The 20,919-nt window shown below is 39.2% G+C and overlaps 1 protein-coding gene across 15 annotated transcripts in view; it reads left to right on the top strand.

Moving 5' to 3' along the window:
- The window catches only part of ANO4 (anoctamin 4), a 434,080-nt gene that overhangs the window by 381,670 nt on the left and 31,491 nt on the right, over positions 1-20,919 (top strand). For 14 of the 15 annotated variants that reach the window (XM_027542020.1, XM_027542022.1, XM_027542023.1 and 11 more), the window contains 7 exons: positions 424-460; positions 2,530-2,641; positions 3,560-3,617; positions 3,757-3,854; positions 5,596-5,738; positions 15,484-15,636; positions 16,567-16,714. In XM_027542020.1, coding sequence (XP_027397821.1) covers positions 424-460; positions 2,530-2,641; positions 3,560-3,617; positions 3,757-3,854; positions 5,596-5,738; positions 15,484-15,636; positions 16,567-16,714 — 749 coding nt within the window. The remainder of the gene's footprint in view (positions 1-423; positions 461-2,529; positions 2,642-3,559; positions 3,618-3,756; positions 3,855-5,595; positions 5,739-15,483; positions 15,637-16,566; positions 16,715-20,919) is intronic. The other variant, XM_027542024.1, reaches the window with a different exon arrangement.

The raw sequence follows: 20,919 nt of genomic DNA, 5'->3' as shown, positions 1-20,919 counted from the left end.
GGTGGTTCCTAATAATGTTTCATCACTTTATTACTTATGAATGCTATAATCTAGAAAATACAACAGCCGGTAAAAACAATGGGATTACAGACTCTTTTCAGAAGCAGTCTTAGAGATTTTACCCTGAGGATGCTGAGTCCCAGGAATATTATGACTTGCCCAGCATCACTTAGCAAGTTACTAATTATGGCAGCTGGCTTGTTGTCACAGAATTATTCATCCCAATCAAAAAGTGAGATTTCAAAAATGGGCCCTTGGACATTTCTTTCTTGCCCTGAAAAGACATAATTGTAGACAGTATTTTCATTGTTTCAACAGGGGGATGGTAATTATTTTCATTCATGACTTAATTATCCATTTGCTTCATAATTACCTATCTTAGACCATCTACAGTTTGTTAAATGTAGGAAATTTATTTTACAGCTCTATGAAAAGGTTGCTCTTCTTCTGACAAATTTAGGTGAGTAGAACCCTTTTAATTTCATGATACATTATTGTGGTCTGAAAAATGCCTTCTCAAAGAGTCGTATCTGAAACACTGCTGAAAAGAAGCATTCCCTTTATTTTGAATTGTGTACAACAGTTTGCTCTTTGCTCTCAATAGGACATGTTAACTATGTCTAAGAGCTGGGAGAATCTTTCCTACCTAAAGTTTTAAAAGCTCCCACAAATACTATCCTTTCATGAACTAACACAATTTAAAGTAGGTTTTCTCTTAATGCCCCAAAACTATAACATCACAAAAATACATGTGTATGAAGTACCTATAATCATTTAGGAAAGGAGTCATTTGCTACAGCCTACAATTTTCATTTAATTAAAAACATAGCCAGTCTTCATGGCATATAAAATCATAGCAAAGTTAGTTGCTTTGAAGACTAGGAGTCTTTTACCAGGAATATAGGCAGGCTAACCATCACAGACATTTGTAGAAATATTTATCTGAACAGTTACGCCTAAGACCCTGTAAAGCACCAGAGCAGTCTGGTGCCAGCTGTAAGCTGTGCATTCACTACATTTTCAAGAAGGAGGAACTGTCCCAATTTCATTAATGAGATATTAGTCATTTTACTCTATGCAGTCTGTGAAAATTATATGCTCCCACACAGAACCTGTTTTAGTGCATTCCCATATGTAGCTTTTCCAAAAGGGGAAAAACACAGAGGTGTTTTTATTTATAATAACCATTATAATAAAAGATGCTGTTTATTTAGCCCTTCTATGTGCCAGATACAGAGCCAGGCACCTGGAACATCTCCTGTAAAGTCACAGAAATCTTCCATCACCACCACTCTTTTCCCCAAAAGATAAAAGTTCATGTCCACAGAAGAGATAACTGCCCATTGATACAGTCTTTGTCCAGTGGCAACTTGATGCAGGCTGGAAAAGATGCTGATGGAGATCCAGCCCTGGTCAGTCTGGTCCATCTGGGAAACCACCAGTTGGTTGATGACCTAGGAGACCTTCCTGTGTAACCAAGAATTCAGTAGCAGAAATGAAATGAAGCTAAAGCCCTAAAGCAGCCTTTGTCATTTCTTCCCTCCACAGGAGTACAGCCTTGTTCTGAAATGGACATTTAAACCATTTTAAATAAGATTCACTTTGTCTCTCCCCTCCCTTCTCAGATATCCTCCTGGGAAGCATTTTGAGTTATCATTTGTGGGAAAGGAATTGATGAAGTAAAGTGGTAAATGAGCAACTAGAAGCTCAGGGAATCTACGTAGAAACAGAAAGTACTGTTGCATTAAATGCATTTTCTTTGATGTTGTTTGAGGTGAGGATGGAAGTCCTAGTGAAGGAGAAGTGCATTTGACGTGAGATTTCAGGTTGGAGGACTGAGCCATATTTTTGGCTGTATCACAGTGTCCAAAGAGCATTTGCTGTATGGAAGTTGAAATATGAGGAGATGAGAATTGGTGCCTGACTGAGGTCAGGAAATTATAAAACAAAGATGCTAGTAAAAGCTCTTGAGGTGAGGTCATCTGGGTATTTGTACATGAAATTGAAAATGATGCTGGATGAGGGTGACAGGTAAAGGAGTCAGATGCTCATTCTGAGATGGGGGTCTGACTTCTAGTCCAGTAGCACCTCACATCACAGCAGAAATAGAAGTCAAGACCACAGAGTTATTAGGAGCTGGGAGGGGACCTGAGCCCACACAATTTCCACCTATGAGGTGGGTCCTAAGAGCAAAAGAAAGGCTCCTGCAAAGAGCCAGGGCTAGGCATGTGGTGCCTTCAGCCTGGCTGTGTCTGACCCAGGATCTCGGGGCATCCTAGAACAGAGGAACAAACCACATACCCCTCCCCTCAGACAAGTGTAGCCACTTGCCACCAAACCCTTGTTGGGGCTGGTCTGGGAGCTTGAGGATCCCATGGATGGTCCATTCCATTGCACGCCATCTATGGGTCTCCTGCAGCCTCCTTGGGCCTCCTGTGCACCCACCCTGTGTGTCTGGAGAGTGACAGAGGGAGCTGAGAGGGAGTCAGACGCAGCCTCTCTCAAACTCTGCTCCCCTTGTGTCCACAGAACAGCCTCGCACAGAGTCCGAGTGGGAGAACAGCTTCACCCTGAAAATGTTTCTTTTTCAGTTTGTCAATCTGAACAGCTCCACATTTTACATCGCGTTCTTCCTCGGAAGGTAAGAACCCCGTATCTCTGCACATCCTGGGGCTAGGAACAGCACGCAAAGGTCATTGACCAGGGATGACAGAGAAGGCAGCCTTTAGAGTAACTTCATAAAGTATAAAAAGATCAGTCTCCTTTCTTTTACCTTCCCATTCCCGGGATGGCCTCTGTCAGAGCCCCTTGTACCCTTTCTTGCTAAGGTGAGTAGAAAAAAATAGTTTGCACATGTGAAGGATGAGTGTAACTCTTGCAGGCTCCATCGGTATCTGAATCAGGCCCCTGGATCTTGTACCTGTAAGAGCAGGTGACATCATGGAGGACGGCGGGGAGCATGTCCTATGTCCCTGACCGCACAGAGTGGGGAAGGATATTCACATGGGAAGGGGGGCTAACCCATGCTGAGGGAGCCTGGGTTACTTCTGAATCCAGCAGTTCTGAGGATCTGGAGTGGCCATGTCCCATGAATTCCATCACCACGAATTATGTCTGTGGAGACGAGAACCAGGGAAGAGCCAAGTGTTGGGTTTTGGTGAACAGGATGAGCAGCCTCTCTGCAGTTTCTAGCTACTTGATGGCATTCTAGTCAAATAGTTTTCTTTAAAAAAAGCATTACTAATGTTCCAAAAGATCAACTGTACCCAACCTGCTGTTTACACAACAAGCACTTGATATTAAGCAGAAAATGTTAAAAGTTACAGCATGCAGCAAAAACTGGCCTCTGTGGTCAGCAGCCAGGCAGAACAGCCAGAAGAGAAATACCCCCAGAGAATTCCAGAAGTTGCCATTATGCCATTTCTGGGGAGTTTTCCTAATTCCATCAGACCTATTCCTTACTACACCATAATTTTCACTGGAGGATGTGCTAATCTGAATATAATCTTCATTGAAGGCTACAGGATGCTAATGGCTTGTTTTTCTGTGTGTGTTGAAGATTCACAGGACACCCAGGTGCCTACTTGAGGCTGATAAACAGGTGGAGACTAGAAGAGGTCGGTATTCTCCCATCACTCCTACTTTCCTACAGACTTATATTAAACAGCCTGAGGGCAACTTTGTGCAGATTAGAAAGCAGACAGCCTTTCTTCCCGTCCATTGATTCTTGAATTTCTGTGTTTGCTTACCTCGCAGTGCCACCCTAGTGGATGCCTTATTGATCTCTGTATGCAAATGGGTATTATAATGGTGCTAAAGCAGACCTGGAATAATTTCATGGAACTTGGCTACCCGTAAGTACCTTAGGTATCTATACTTGAGAGGCAGCATGTCTCTTGGCTATTGGCTTGTCTATTGGCTTTTCTAGGTGTGGCAAGTAAGATAAGCAATGCAGACTCAGCAGTTAAGCCCATGCATATTATACCTGGAGCTAGTCTTCATGCTTAGATATTCAGAGACAAATGATGAAAGTAATAAACATGGGCCCTTTTTGAAGATTTAGCACAAACTGCATGAACAAAAGTGAATATTCTTTAAGAAGTCTCTGTGGACCCCTAATATTGGATATCCACTTCCAAGCTGCTTTAAATGATGACACATTAACTGGATCTCTGTGTCTACTCCCCAGCCCCTGCAATAAATCACAAATGGTCATTTTTTAACTACTTTAAATTCAGACTATGTAGAAAAGGAATACCCCCCTAAAAATAGGATTTAAAAAAGAAATTGGATTATTTCTAAGACAGCAGATCTTAACCAGTTAAAACTGTTATTATCACTAATAACAGTTTATGTTGATGGCAATGGGCAAACATTTGCATCAGTTTTTTAAGGATAACCTTGAATTTGGCTGTGTTTACTCAGTTATGGTCAGTTAAGTTTTAAAGGGACATAAATCAACAGCAGTTCTATTTCTGCTTTAATTCTATACATATAGGTTTCCATGTCAGCTCAGTGTCCCCATAGAGAATTCTAGGTTTCAGGGAGGACCACTCAGCCAGAAGGATTAGCTGGAACTTAGTTCGCTTTGGAAAGTCATCTCTTAGCTCCCTGTAAGAACCAATGCCAGTAATTTTCTCTTCTCAGATTTACTTTAGAAAACTTCTTCCAAGTGTTTCATGTTTTCTATAAAACTTTTGAAAAGATAAAGCATAAAATTTAAAAAAAATTAGAAGCATATTCTCCTTTAAAGTATGATCCATAACTTATCAAAATGTCATAGACATCAAGGAAACCATACTTCTCTTCTATGAATATGGACATAGAACAATATTGTGAATTAGGCAGAATTGTCTTTGATACCCATTTTCTTGTTTAATTTCACATTTTTGTTTTGGCATTGGTACTCTCAGATACCCCTCAGCTTTCTCCTTGCCTCCTACAGCATACAGACCTGACTCTTCCCGCACATTTCTTCAACCCCATTCCATATTATAAGATGCACTTCTGAACACTGCTAAGGTTAAATGTACTAACCTCACCAATGTAAGCTGCATTTTACTAGGAATCAGAGCCCCCATTGAGTTCAAGCCAAAAGCAGACAAGTCCAGTTGTAGACCTGCAGGCTTCTGTGTGCCAGGAGAGGAGGAAGGCTTTGTGGGTTTTCAGACTTTCTAGGATCCTCAAATCAGTTTGCAGGTCAGCACCCCATGGTAAGACTGCTCATGGCTCCTTAAATAAGCCAGCAAGGTCAAACCCTCTTCTCCTCAGAGGTCTGAGTGTTGCCTTTACACTGGAGGATCAGTTTATCAACATTCTCCTCTAACCAACCCTCCAAGGCAACACTGAATAGGAGACAGTTTTGTGAATGATTAAAATAAGTTCATCCATCATTCTGTTCACTTGCAAGTACAAGTGCTTTAAGTATAGCCTCCATTGTTACTTCCTTCCTAATCCAAGGCTTTAGCTCCTAGAAAGCCTGTCCTAAATTTTTTTAAACTATTGCTCTATATTTTAACTCTACTTCTTATTACTTAAGTCTTATGATCAGTTATATATATATATATATTTTAATAAATTGATTTTGTTGTGCAGGTTAATTCAGAATTGGTGGACTAGAAGAAAAGTACGACAAGAACATGGGCCTGAAAGGAAAATAAGTTTCCCACAATGGGAAAAGGACTACAACCTTCAGCCGATGAATGCCTACGGACTCTTTGATGAATACTTAGAAATGAGTATGAAAATAGTCTATTTTATTCTATTTTAAAAATTTTATTGAATTTTAGTTGATTTAAGTGTTGTGTTAATTTCTGTTATACAGCAAAGTAGTTATACATATGTATATTTCTTCATATTCTTTTCCATTATGGTTGACCATCGGATATTGCATATAGTTCCCTATGCTCTAGAGTAGGACCTTGTTTTCTGTTTTATCCTATTAATTATAAATGTGAATTTTAGCTCTCTGCTGCTACTGCTGCTAAGTCACTTCAGTCGTGTCCAACTCTGTGCGACCCCATAGACGGCAGCCCACCAGGCTCCCCTGTCCCTGGGATTCTCCAGGCAAGAACACTGGAGTGGGTTGCCATTTCCTTCTCCAATAGCTGTATTTAACTAGACATATACCATTATTGTTGAGGCTGACAGTGTGGAGGGATTCTTGAGCTAAATGCAGAGGAAGGGTATCTTGCTTTAGGAAACTTTATTGATAGAAATAGTGCCAAGTCACTTCACATTCTTCATGACGTTGTGTCCTTTCCCTTGCAATAAATCACCAGAAAAAAAAAAATGAGCTGAAAACCTGGAGAAGCAAAGAAAAAGGAGTGATCATTCATGGTATGATTGATTGATTCATTCAGCACATATTTTTTTTTTTTTTGATTGAAGTATAGTTGATTTACAGTGTTAGTAACACAGTGTTGTGTTAGTTTCAGGTGTAAAACAAAGGGACTCAATTATGCATATATGTATATATATATATATATATATAAGAACAGATATTCTTTTTCATAATCTTTTCCTACAAGACATTTACTATAGTTCCCTGTCCTATATAGTAGGACCTTGTTGTTGATTTTATATATAGTAGTTTGTATCCAGCAGACATCTTTTGAACCATGTTATGTCCAGACTTTGGCACTGGAGATACAAGAAGGAATGAGGCGCAATCATAGTTCTCAAAGAGCGCTCCATGGCGGGAAGTCAGAGATGTGAAATGTTAAGTGCAATAAAGTAGCAGAGATGCCGCAGGATGAGTTGCTAGCAGGTAGAATGGGCAGTCATTTCTCTTGGAAAGGGTGGCAGGAATCTGGGAATGTATAAGCTTAACGCTACACTTCCATTGAAGGAATCTCACTTCTCTGTAATCAAACCCAAGCTGTTTATTTTACCATGTATCTGAGAGCATGGACTTTAGAAACAGATTGCTGCTGTTGTTCAGTCACTGAGTTGTGTCCTACTCTTTGCAACTCCATGAAATGCAGCATGCAAGGCTTCCCTGTCCTTCACTATGTCCCAGAGTTTGTTCAAATTCATGTCCATTGAGTGATGCTGTCTAACCATCTCATCCTCTACTGCCCTTCTTTTTTTGCCTTTGATCTTTTGCAGAATCAGGCTCTTTTCCAATGAGTCAGCTCTTATTCAGGTAGCCAAAGTATTGGAGCTTTAGCATCAGTCCTTCCACTGAATATTCACAGTTGATTTCCTTTAGGACTGACTGGTTTGATCTCCTTGCAATCCAAGGGACTCTCACAAGTCTTCTGCTGCTGCTAAGTTGCTTTAGTCGTGTCCGACTCTGTGTGACCCCATAGACGGCAGCCCCACCAGGCTCCCCCATCCCTGGGATTCTCCAGGCAAGAACACTGGAGTGGGTTGCCATCCCAGCCCCTCACTTATTAACTCTGAAACCTTGGGCAATTGCTTAATGTCTTTGTCTCACTTTCCACTTCTCTATCATGGGGATAAAAAGAGTAACCCCTTCAGTGTATCTTTGTGTAGACTAAATAAATTAATGCATGGAAAGGGCTTAGAACAATACCTAGCTCAGAGTATGTACTGGATATATGTTAACCATGTCATTATTATTTTTCTTTGTATCTTTGTATCTTAAGTTTTAAGAAAAACTTGAACTATCTTAGCAGATTCAATGAGTGTGGATAGATTTTCTTGTTGTTTTGGGGGTTTTTTTCTAATTATGTTTAAGCTCTGAGACATTGGGGTGGAAGTGGGAGTAAGGGATGGGCAAGATGCATTAATTCTGAAAGAAGCAAATGTTTCTGGGCAAATCTGAAAATTAAAGGAGTGGTAGAAGTGATGCTTAATGTTTCTCAGATCGCTTATGTCCTACGTATCTACTGGTGTTTTTAGAGTTTCAATTATTCGCTTATGTCCTACGTATCTACTGGTGTTTTTAGAGTTTCAATTATTCGCTTATGTCCTACGTATCTACTGGTGTTTTTAGAGTTTCAATTATAGGATGGCATAATGGTGTAACCTGGAGAAGAAATCAATTTGGGCATTAATAATAAAACTTAATAAGATGAATTCATTAAGAGAACTAACCACTTGGAGGTCTCTTAATGGATTCTTCTCCCATAAAGAAGGAAGTGAACAGTAATGTTGGTATATAGAGTGCTTGAAAAGAAGCTGTTAGGGGGTTAGAACTGGTAGTGCTCCAAATACCACAGTAGCTTTGCAGCAAGAAACAAATCTCTGAAGTATCACAAGAAGACTAGTGAATACTAATTGCTTGCTTCTGTTCTTGTTGTTTTTTGTTATTTTCTTAATGACCTTCCTGCTTTGTTATATTTTTTAAAATGTTTTCATTGAAGTAGAATATAAAGTGAGAAAGGCATATAAATCAAAAGTGGATGTATCAATGAATATTCACAAAATTGCACATGGATACGTAGGTGAGGAGTTAACACACTACTGGCATCAGACCCAAAGCCGGCCCACTGCCTGGCTTTGAAAATCATTCTGTTGGAAGACAGCAATACCCATTTATTTACATATTATCTATAGTTACTTTTTAAATTTAATTTTTATATTATAGTTGATTGACAGTGTTTTGTTAGTTTCGGGTGTACAGCACAGAGGTTCAGTTACACACTGTTGTTTCGTTGCTAAGTGCTATATGACTGTTTTGCCACCCCATGGACTGTAGCCCTCCAGGCTCCTCTGTCCACGGGATTTCCCAGGCAAGAATACTGGAGTGGGTTGCCATTTCCCTTTCCAGGGGATCTTCCAGACCCAGAGATCAAACGTGTGTTTCCTGCATTGGCAGGCAGATTCTTTACCAGTGAGCCACCAGGGAAGCCCCTCAATTATATATGTATATATAGATACATATCCATTCTTTTTCAAATTCTTTTCCCTTATAGATTATTACAGAATATTGAGTAAAGTCCCCTGTGCTATACAGTAGGTCCTTGTTGATTATTTTATATATAGTACTATGAATATGTGAGTAACAAACTCTTAATTTATCTCTTCTCCCCAGCTTTCCCATTTGGTAACCATAAGTTTATTTTGGAAATAAGTTCATTTGTATCATGTTTTTAAATTCCACTTGTAAGTGATATCATATAGCATTTGTCTGTCTGACTTATTTTACTAACAATATTCTCTAGGCCCATTCATGTTGCTGTAAATGGCATTATTTCATTCTTTTTAATGTCTGAGTAATATTCCATTGTATATATGTACCACATCTTTTTTATCCAATTCTCTGTCAACAGACATTTATGTTGCTTCCACATCTTGGCTACAGTATATAGTGCTTTGATGAACATTGGGGTCATGTATCTTTTGGAATTATGGTTTTCTATGGCTATATTCCCTGGAGTTGGATTGATAAATCATGTGATAGCTCTATTTTTAGCTTTCTAAGAAACCTCCATACTGTTCTCCATGGTGGTTGTACCACTCTCACAAAGCATATAGGAGGGTTCCCTTTTCTCCACACCCTCTCCAGCATTTGTTATTATAGACCTTTTGATGATGACCATTCTGACTGGTGTGAGGTGATACTTCATTGTAGTTTTGATTTGCATTTCCCTAATAAATAGCAATGTTGAATGTCTTTTCATGTGCCTGTTGGTCATCTGTATGTCTCCTTTGGAGAAATGTCTATTTGGATCTTCTGACCATTTTTGATTTGGTTGTTTTTTCCATAATAAGCTGCATGAGCTGTTTGTATATTTTGGAAACTAATCCCTTGTCGATCACTTCATTTACAAATATTTTCTCCCATGTTGTAGGTTGTCTTTTCATTTTATTGGTGGTTTCTTGTGCTCTGCAAAAGCTTTTAATTAGGTCCCATTTATTTTCATCATTCTAGGAGGTAGATTCAAAAATATATTCATGTGATTTATGTCAAAAAGTGTTCTATGTTTTCCTCTAAGAGTTTTATAGTATCTGGTCTTATATTTAGGTCTTTATTCTTTTGTATGTAGCTGTCCAGTTTTCCCAGCACCACTTATTGAAGTCTTTTCTCCATTGTATAGTCTTGCCTGATTTGCCATAGATTAATTTACCATAGATGCTTGGGTTTATTTCTGGGTTTTCTGTCCTGTTCCATTGATCTATAATTCTGCTTTTGTGCCAGTAACATACTATTCTCATGACTGTAACTTTGTAGTATAATCTGAAGTTGGGGAACCAGATTCCCCCAGATCCATTTTCCTTTCTCAGGATAGCTTTGGCTATCTGGGGTCTTCTGTGTTTCCATACTAATTTTTAAGATTTTTTTCATTCTAGTTCTGTGGAAAAATGCCATTGGTAATAGAAATTGCATTGAATCTGTAGATTGCCTTGGGTTGTATAATCATTTTGATAATATTAATTCTTCCAATCCAAGAACACAGGGTATCTTTCCATCTGTTTGTGTCATCTTCATTTCTTTCATCAGCATCTTAAGAGTTTTCAGTGTTTTGCCTTTTTGGTAGGCTTATTCCTGGGTATTTTATTTGCTTTGATGTGATGGTAAATGGGATTATTTCCTTCACTTTCTGATCTTTTGTTGTTAGTATACGGAAATGCAACAGAATATACTGTTTCCTGCGATCTTAACCGAATTCATCAATAAACTCTAGTAGTTTTCTGATAGCATCTTTGGGGTTTTTTGTGTACAGTATCATTTCATCTGCAAATAGTGACAGTTTTACCTCTTTTCCAAATTGGATTCCTTTTTCTTCTTCTGATTGCTGTTGGCTAGGATGTCCAGAACTATGTTGAATAAAAGTGGTGAGAGGGGACGTTTTGTCTTGCTCCTGATCCTACAGGAAATGCTTTTAGCTTTTCTCCATTGAGTATGATGTTAGTGGTGGGTTTGTTATATATGGCCTTTATTATGTTGAGATATATTCCCTCTAAGTCCACTTTCTGGAGAGTTTTTATCATAAATAGATGTTGAATTTGGTAAAACATTCTATTAAAATGATCACATAGCTTTTATTTTTCAGTTTGTTGACTCAATATATTGCACAGACTGATTTGCTCAGGTTGGCTTTAGGCAGTCTATCTGCTGATGGCTAGAGCTACATTCCCATTCCTGTCCAATTCTTTGCTACCCTATGGACTGTAGCCCACCAGGCTCCTCCTCCGTCCATGGGATTTTCCAGGCAAGAATACTTGTGGGTTGCCATTTTCTTCTCCAGGGGGTCTGCCTGACCCAGGGATCGACCTCAGGTTTTCCACATTGCAGGCAGACTTTTTATCCTCTGAGCCACCAGGGAGTCCTTAAGGCATCTCAACACTGGGACCTACCTGCTGTTGAATGGGGCCAGGTCTTGAGAAAAAAGGCAGCCTCCAGCAGAGCTCACATCAATGAATACTCCCCAGTACTTCTTCCACCATTGTTCTTGTCCCCACAGTGAGCCACAGCCATCCCTTGGAGATCTTTCGCCCCAGGAGGCACTCCAAAGCCAGAAGGTAGGTCTGGGCCAGGTTCCTATGAAGTCACTGCTTTTTCCCTGCCCAGTGCACATGAGACCTTGTTTGTTACCTTCTAAGAGTGTTGTTTGCCTCAGTCCTGTGAAGTGCCTGGGATCAAGATCCACTGGCATTCAAAGCCAAATATTATGCTGAGGGTTTCTCCTCCCAGTACCAGATGCCCAGACTGGGGAGTCTGATGTGGAGCTCAGAACTGTTACTCCTATGGGAGAACCTCTGTGATACAATTATTTTCTCTTTCTGGCAGGTATGGGATTTGATTATACCACAAAAGTGCCCCTCCTACTGCCTTGTTGTAGCTTGTCTTTGGATACAGAATATGTTTTCTCATGGGGTGTAGTCTTTTTTGTTGATGGTTGTTCAACAGTTGGTTGTGATTTTGGTGTTTTTATGAGAGGAGGTGAGCTCAAGTCCTCTAAATGGTATCAAATCTTTTTCTTTTTCTGTCATTGATTTTTAATTCTGCTGTGGTATTTTAGTCATTTAATATATGCTGAGATTTGTTTTATGCCTCTGCATATTTCTGTTTTGATAAGTGTTTAAAGTGTGTTCTGCAATTGTTGAGTATAATCTCCTGTGTCTATTAGTTGGCAAGTTTAACTGTGTTGTTCAAATCTTACATTCATGTCCTATTAAACTTTGTCTATTTCCTCTACTAGTTACCAAGAAAAGAGTGTTAAAGTCCACAGTCATACTTGAGAATTTTATCTTATGCTCCTTCTAGTTTGGTCACTTTTTACTTTATATACTTTGAAGCTGTATTTTTATGTTCAAACAGTTTAGGATTATTCTATTTTACTGTTGAGTTGAAATTTTATCTTAAAGTCATTCTTTATCTATAATAATGTAATATTTTGAAGATGTGATGGGCAAGCAGCTAAGGACCTAATTGTAAAACCTCCCCAAGGACAGAACTGAGCCTCTGTGGTCATTAGCAGAGAAAAAGGTCCACCCTGTTCTCGGTCACAGCCAGGCAGGTGGACTGAGCTTTACAAAAACCATACCCAAGGACCAACTTGGCTTAACTCATGACCACACTGATCATCTCCTTCTTTGCTGCAAAAGAACATCACTAAGAGCAGAGATCAATAACTTATTCTTAAAGGGCTAGACAGTAAATAATTTTGACTTTGGGGGTCATGATGCAAGATTGAGGCTATTATATTTTAAATGGTTGTTTCAGTTCAGCTCAGTGGTGTCGGACTCTTTGTGACCCCATGAATCACAGCACGCCTTGTATTTACATAACTACTTAAAATGTAAAAACTATTGTTAACTCACAGGTAGGTTTAAAAAAAGAAACAAAGCAGAGAGTTATCCAGATTTGGCCTTCAGGCTATAATTTGCTGACCCTTGATCTAGAACTTTAATATGTCTGGCATACAATAGAAGTTACTAGATTCAAAGACTATTGAAAGAAGTAAAATAAGTATAAATTCTTAACTAGGGTAGGTGTCTGCTACTTCAAAGATGAAAGCAGAAGTGCGTGTGGTCAAACACCATGAAAAATCAAGGAAATGTGGTATTACATAAAGAAAAATAAATGGTAAAGAATTCAAAACAGGTGTACAGAAAATCATTGAGCTACAAAAAAATCACGGGAAGGTAATTCAATGAACTTGCGAATAAAATTAATGAACAGAAAGAGTCCTTTACTAAAGAGATTGAAATTATAAAAGAGAACCAAACAAATTCTGGAGCTGAAGAATTCAGTGAATGAGATGAAGACCACATGGAAAAAAGAATAAAATGATTGGAAGATGCTGCTGCTGCTGCTAAGTTGCTTCAGTCGTGTCCAACTCTGTGCGACCCCATAGACGGCAGCCCACCAGGCTCCACCATCCCTGGGATTCTCCAGGCAAGAACACTGGAGTGGGTTGCCATTTCCTTCTCCAATGCATGAAAGTGAAAAGTGAAAGTGAAGTCAGTTCAGTCAGTTGTTTCCGACTCCTAGCGACCCCATGGACTGCAGCCTACCAGGCTCCTCCGTCCATGGGATTTTCCAGGCAAGAGTACTGGAGTGGGGTGCCATTGCCTTCTCGGGACTGGAGGATAGGAATATTTAGAAATAATTTAGAGATAATACATAGAGATAATTCAGTCAAAAGAAGACAGAAATTAGACTTTTTAAAAAGTAAAGAAAACCTATGCAAACTATCAGATTCAATCAGACAAATCTGAGAATAATTGGTATATCAGAAGAAAGTGGGGCGGGGGGGTGGGGTGGTAGGGGCCAGAGAGTTTAGTTAAAAAAATAACTGGGAATTTTCCAAACCTGATTCCTCTGCCATCTTGATTTAGAAACCTGAGATCAAATTGCCAACATCCATTGGATCATAGAAAAAGCAAAAGAATTCCAGAAAAACATCCACTTCTGTTTTAGTGACTACACCAAAGCTTTTCTTTGCCTGTGTGAATCACAACAAACTGGAAAATTCTTCAAGAGAGGACTACCTTACCTGCCTTTCTCTAATTATTAGAGAAATGCAAATCAAAACTACGATGAGGATTAGAATGACCATTATCAGAAAGTCTACAAATAATAAATACTAGAGAGGGTATGGAGAAAAAGGAATCCCTCCCACACTATTGGTTGGAATGTAAGCAGCCACTATGGAAAACAGTATGGAAGTTCCTCAAGAAATTAAAAATGGAGTTTCTATATGATCCAATAATCCCACTCCTGGGCATATAATGGGACAAAACTAGAATTCAAAACGATACATATACTTCTATGTTCATAGAAGCACTATCTATAATAGCAAGACATGAAACAACCTAAATGTTCATTACCAAATGAATGGATAAAGAAGTTATGGTATATATATGCAGTGGAATACTACTCAGCCATAAAAAAGAATGAAATAATGCCATTTTCAGCAACATGGATATCTAAAGTCAGTCAGAGAGAAAGAAAAATACCATATGATATAACCTAGAAAAAATAATAGATAAGTTTCTAGAAATACACAACCTACCAAGGCTGAATCAGCAAAAAATAGAAAATATGAAAAGATCAATAATGATTAAAGAGAATCAGGAATCAAAAGTCTCCCAACATAGAAAAACCACAGGACCAGACAATTTCACTGGTGAATTCTACCAGACATTAAAAGAATACAAATCCTCCTCACTTACAAAAAATTGAAGAGGAGGGAACACTCCCAAACTCATTCTTCAAGGCCAGCATTACCTTGATACCAAAGCCAGATAAGGATACCACAAGAAAAGATAACATTGGACCAATATTCTTGATAAACACAACTTCAAAAATTCTCAAAATATTAGCAAGCCAAATTCAAGAACACAATAAAACAATTGCATACTACAGCCAAGTGGGATTTATCTGTGATGCATGACTGGTTCAACATATATACATTTTAATGTAATATATCAGATTAATAGGATGAGATACAAAAATCATATGATATCTCAATAAATACAGGAAACAAATTTGCAAAATTCAACATTCTTTTATGATTAAAAAAGATTGTTGTATGTGGCTAAAGTTGTTTGTCCTATACACAAAACTCTTGACTTTTGCCTGCCATAGCTCTGGAATCAATCATTTCTCCAAGGAGCCCTGGTTCCTTTTACTAGAGAATGGTATTTAGAAAACAAGATCTGGACTTGAGATATTATTACTGCTCCTAGGGTGCCATTGCTTCCAGGCTCAGGGAGCAACTCTTTTTCAAGTGTCCTGGCCATCTTTCTAGAAAATATGTTACCTGTGCTTTGGGGGAAAATAGGGCTTCCCAGGTGGCACTAGTGGTAAAGAATCCACCTGACAAATGCAGGAGACTCAAGAGATGCAGGTTCAATCCCTGGGTCACTTACTTCAGTATTCTTGCCTTGGAAATCCCAGGGACCGAGGAGCCTGGTGGGCTGCAGTCCATGGGGTCACAAAGAGTGGGACACAACTGAAGTGACTTAGCACATGCATTAAAACAGTGACATATTCAGACTACTAAGCTTCTGAAAATAGTGCTGGAAAGCCAATACACTCTGTTCTTTTTCCTTCCCTAGTTCTTCAGTTTGGATTTACAACTATCTTTGTGGCAGCTTTTCCCCTAGCACCACTTCTGGCCTTACTGAATAATATAATTGAAATTCGACTTGACGCTTATAAATTTGTCACACAGTGGAGGCGACCTTTAGCTTCAAGGGCCAAAGATATAGGTAAGTTGGATTTGGGGGTGTTTTTAAAAGAGCCACTAACTTTAGATATTTACATATAGTTTCCATGTAAGATGACTAAATCTTGCAAAAGAATAATTATATTAGCTTTAAATAATATTAGGTAACAAGTACAGTTACCTGTTTGAAAATTTATAATTTCCAGTGCTAGAGAATTTGTGCTTAGATTCTCAGTTTGGTTGTTTCTATCCTAGGATGCTAGAATTTAAAATTTTGATTTATTACTACTTCCTTTTGAAAGTAGATCTTGCATTTGCTTCAGTTTGTTTTGCTCTTTCCTAAATGTCTGCCTGAGTCACAGGAAGCAGAGTCCCATTTTTCTAGAGGCAGAGATGGCTTTTGGTTTTTGACTAGAGGTGCTAAGTTGAACCAGGTGTCTTTTATTCATTTCTGCATTGGGTGCTTCATATAGAGCTGGCAGGTGCCCAGCCAGCGTGTGTGGAAGAGAATTCAGTGTGAACGTTAGCTCAGTGGCCTCTTAACCTCCAGATGAAACAGACAGACATTCAGTGAGCACCTACCTTGGGTCATGCATCAGGAACTTGGTCCATAAAGATGAACTGGAAGGATCCTATACTTACCCCGAGGATCTCCTAGTCTGGTGACAGCTTGACACTGCATATGCCAGCCAGTCTTAGCAAATGGTATTTGGTACCTTATCATCAACCAGAATTCTCTCATTTCTGAAGCTGATTGAGTTTTAAGTCATGAGTATTGGCACTTGCAATCAAACTCCTTCAGTGCCAAGGTGTTTGCAAGTAGAAAGTCTTCCTTCTGGTTGCAAGTATCAGTATTTGGAATGATGGAAGGACCCATGGAAAGGACTATTGAAAATTAGTTACCCCAGTTGTTTTCATACTTATTTGCCTCTGCTGTTGTATCTGGAATTAACTAACACTTCTCTTTGAATAGGAATTTGGTATGGGATTCTTGAAGGCATTGGAATTCTCTCCGTTATTACAAATGCATTTGTGATAGCGATCACATCCGACTTTATCCCTCGCTTGGTATATGCTTATAAGTATGGACCTTGTGCAGGCCAAGGAGAAGCTGGGCAAAAGTAAGTTTGCCATAAAGCCATCATGGAATCCCCATTCCCTAGCCATTGTATACAGTTGGACACCCAAACAGAAGCCTCTGCATTGGAGTACATGGGACACAAGTCCAGGACAAGAAGGCTTGTTGTGGGGGAGGTGGGATTATAATATAACAATACTTTTGGCCAAAGGAAACACATCCTGTTCTACTGAAGGGTTGGGAGTCATATAGATCATACACGTTTTAGATGGAATCAAATGTGAGAAGAGCAATCAATCATTTTTCCCACTCTTGCCCACCATGAATTTAAAAATGTGTGGTATGCTGTGTAGCAAAAAAAAAAATAGTAGTACATGATGTATAGTTATGCCATTTTTATGAGTTTGTAAAAATATAATTTGATTCCCCTTGTGTCATTAGGTAGACTCTGCAAATTTTATATGGGAAATGTGAAACCACATGCCAGGTACCCATAAAGTACTCAATAAATACTTGTGGAATAAGTAACTGAATGCTTCTTTTCTGGCTACTGACTTGACTAGTGTCAATATTATCATAGGCAACTCCCTGAGAGGTCAGTTCTATAGCATCACCTCAGTGATCCCCAAAGCTGTATTTCTGGTCAGATAAAGCCTTGACAATATCATAACATGTCCTCTAGCTTAGCTTCCCTGGTGGCTCAGAGGTTAAAGCGTCTGCCTCCAATGCAGGAGACCTGGGTTTGATGCCTGGGTCAGGAAGATCCACTGGAGAAGGAAATGGTAACCCACTCCAGTATTCTTGCCTGGAGAAATCCCATGGATGGAGAAGCCTGGTAGGCTACAGTCCACAAAGAGTCGGACACGACTGAGCGCAAAGGGTCGCAAAGTCGGACATGACTGAGCGACTTCACCTTCCCTTTGGGGAAAAAAGATATAAAGAGTCCTAACATACTTCAGTGGGAAAAAATACAACAACCCTGTTTGATTAATGTCAAAATAATCTAATTGTGGGGTTTAAATGTCTGTAGATTGGAGTGGAACGTGTGTTGGTGTCACAGGATCATTTCAGTGCCCCAGAAATCATCTCACTTGGGCTACTGCTTATTCACACAAGCAGCCCTGCCTCTTGGCTTACTGGTTTGAGCCAAATTAATTCGTCCTCTGTAGCTATTATAGTTCCATCAGCACTTAAGGAGGACAGTGCCACCAAACAAAGTTGGCTGAATTCATGCATGTGTAGTCTAGGTCCAGCTCACAACCCAGTTATTAGAGGAAATTTCTATAAAGTTCATTACTACACTAGCCACGTGTTTGTTAAACACGTATACTCTAGCAACTTTAGTGAGCATACCATCCCATTTTAAGAAAGATTTAAAAACTTATGTTGTACTATGTATCCACTTCTTTCTAACTGTAATGGTTGTCAACATTTTGTTCTTGACTTAGCCTAGAAAAGCTTACCTATGTTCAAACCACAGTGTTTTGATTCTCAAAACAATTCAGGGAGCAAGGATATGTATTATTACCCTCATTTTGAAGAGCAGAAAGAGATTGAGAGATTAAATCCAGAATCACAAGGCAGGACTCATCCTGAACCTCATAGCTCTCAAGGCCTGTGCCAATAAGCCATTATCCAACTCATCAATAGTCAACTCCGTGGGGTTTAAATTCCAGTGGTTATTCCCATTCTTCCCTTACTTCAAATATTGTGAAACCTGTCTTGTTCTGCTGCTGCTGCTAAGTCGCTTCAGTCGAGTCCGACTCTGTGTGACCCCATAGATGGCAGCCCACCAGGCTCCCCCATCCCTGGGATTCTCCAGGCAAGAACACTGGAGTGGGTTGCCATTTCCTTCTACAATGAATGAAAGTGAAAAGTGAAAGTGAAGTCTCTCAGTCATGTCCGACTCTTTGCGACCCCATGGACTGCAGCCTACAAGGCTCCTCCGTCCAGGCAAGAGTACTGGAGTGGGGTGCCATTGCCTTCTCCGTGTTTTGTTCTAGAGGGAACCAAAAAACAAAGTAGCAACATTATGAACAATTAATAGTGAATCAATTCTTTAGACTTTTGGCAGCCTATTAGATTTAAGACAGTGTTCATAGTGATTAGAATTTATCTAAATAGCCTCATTTCAGTTTTATTGTGCTCTCCAGGCACTGCCCCCCCCCCCCTTTTTTAAACAACTTTTCTTTTAACCTTTGCCACCTTCAATATTTATACATCTGCTTTTTAATCTTCTACTCCATTGTTCATTTTTCTTGTTTTTAAGTAGTTACATTTGTCTGCTTCTCCATGAATCTTATTTTCTGCCCCACCAGCTACTCTATTATCCTTTTTAGGTTTCTTCTTTTTCCAATTTAAAAATGCTTCGGAGATGACTGAACTCATAGAGGAACAGCATTGTCAGACTTTAGATGTCACAGGCTTCTAGGGTAGCACGTGCAGTCATAGTCAAATCCCACTCATAATTTAGTCCAGTTGTAGAAATGTCATATTTCAATTTAAATTGACCCTAAGTCAACAGTACTCCAACAATACCCATCACCTTCTCCAAACCTCCAGGTTTCCTTCAGGCCTCCTTACCTTTCAGGCTTCCCTGGCTCCTCCACGGATGAGAATTTCAAGCCTACATCTAGGCTCTTTCAGTTCACAGGCCCCTTGTCCCTGTGACAGCGTGCTTCAGTCATTCCTAGTCATGTGTTCCAACTAGTCTCTCCACCAACACAGATGCTCTGCAGACAAGTCTTCAGTGACACAGTGGGGAAGATAGTCTCATTTTCAGCCAGATCTGGAACACTGTGGTTTGAGGCATGGTCTCCACACAGTGGGTACCCAAGAGTATTTCAGATGTTGTCACCTTCCCTCTTAAGATACTCTGTCTTTCCTGCTGCCTGTGATTAGACTGTTTATTGTTTATAAAATGAAGTCACTTCCTCTTTGAGGGTATCTTCCCAGGGCCCTTTAGAAAAGAGCTTAGATAACTGAAATCACCTCTGGGCAGACATCAGGAGGCAGAAATTGTGAAATAAAATTGAAGGTGCAAATTATAAAATTGTTCCTGCCAATCAGAGTTAAAATTTCAATCAACAAACTAAATTTTTTTCCCAGAAAGCACAAATAACCAATTTTATCAGTTTGATCCCTTATCCTCAATGAATGCATCAAACTAATTACTTTGGTATCAGATAGACATAGATTACAGTTTGGGAACTTTCTCTTACAGTTTGGCATCATCCTCTAAGGATATATGCAGGCCCAAGAATTACTGTGAGGTATGTACCTGGTGTACATGATGTAGTGATAAATAAAATCAAGCTAATTTTCCTATAGAAATAGTGATCTCATAAGGAGTAACACATTGATCAAGGACACTGCTCAAATTTTCACAGAATGGGTTATGAATATCTGAATGAACTATATTTATAAACTATAAATCAATTAAATAGATCAACATCATAATCAGTTGTAAAGTTGTATTTCAAAAGATAAAGCTGATGGTTAAGTGAAAGTGTTAGTTGCTTAAGTCATTTATTATAGTCATCTAAAAACATGTCTGACTTTAAATACACAAACCTGATCTCATTTCCCCTGGATTTTTTTGCCCTTTCGCCCCATGCTTTGTGAGTCACAATGCCTAAAACCTCAAAAGCAAATTTACTTTGGCAGAATTCAAAGATACTCTGCAGTGAGTTTGACCTGGAATCAACAGATTCAAAGGTCAACTTCTCATTCTGTTCTCTCCCAAATAGTTATAGTAAGTATAATGAGTGTGTGTGTTAGTCGTTCAGTCGTGTCCAATTCTTTGCGACCCCATGGACTGTAGCCTGCCAGGATTCTCTGTCCATGGAATTCTCCAGGCAAGAATACTAGAGTGGGTTGCCATTCCCTTCTCCAGGGGATCTTCCCAATCCAGGGATTGAACCCAGGTCTCCTTCACGACAAGTAGATTCTTTACTGTCTGAGCCACCAGGGAAGCCAAGTATAATAATTATCTCTAGTTCATCCTTTTCCCCCATAGTAAAGGATGGAAAGCAATAAATAATGAATAGTATTAAAACCAAAGTTCTCACATTTAAATATGTCTTCTCAGACATTATTTGGACAAGGTATGCATTCTAATTCAAACAATGCTGCCTTTTCATAAGATGTTTTTCTGAATCTCCTTTCTTAGAAATGTCTGCAGAGGCTGCCTGCCAGCCTCTTAGGGAAATTATTATTTTATGTTCCCAGGAAACACCTCTTTTGTTT

The sequence above is a fragment of the Bos indicus x Bos taurus genome, chromosome 5 (genome assembly GCF_003369695.1).
Source record: "Bos indicus x Bos taurus breed Angus x Brahman F1 hybrid chromosome 5, Bos_hybrid_MaternalHap_v2.0, whole genome shotgun sequence".
Lineage (NCBI taxonomy): Eukaryota > Metazoa > Chordata > Mammalia > Artiodactyla > Bovidae > Bos > Bos indicus x Bos taurus.
The sequence above is the reverse complement of the archived record's forward strand: the minus strand, read 5'-3'. Positions and strand labels throughout refer to the sequence as shown.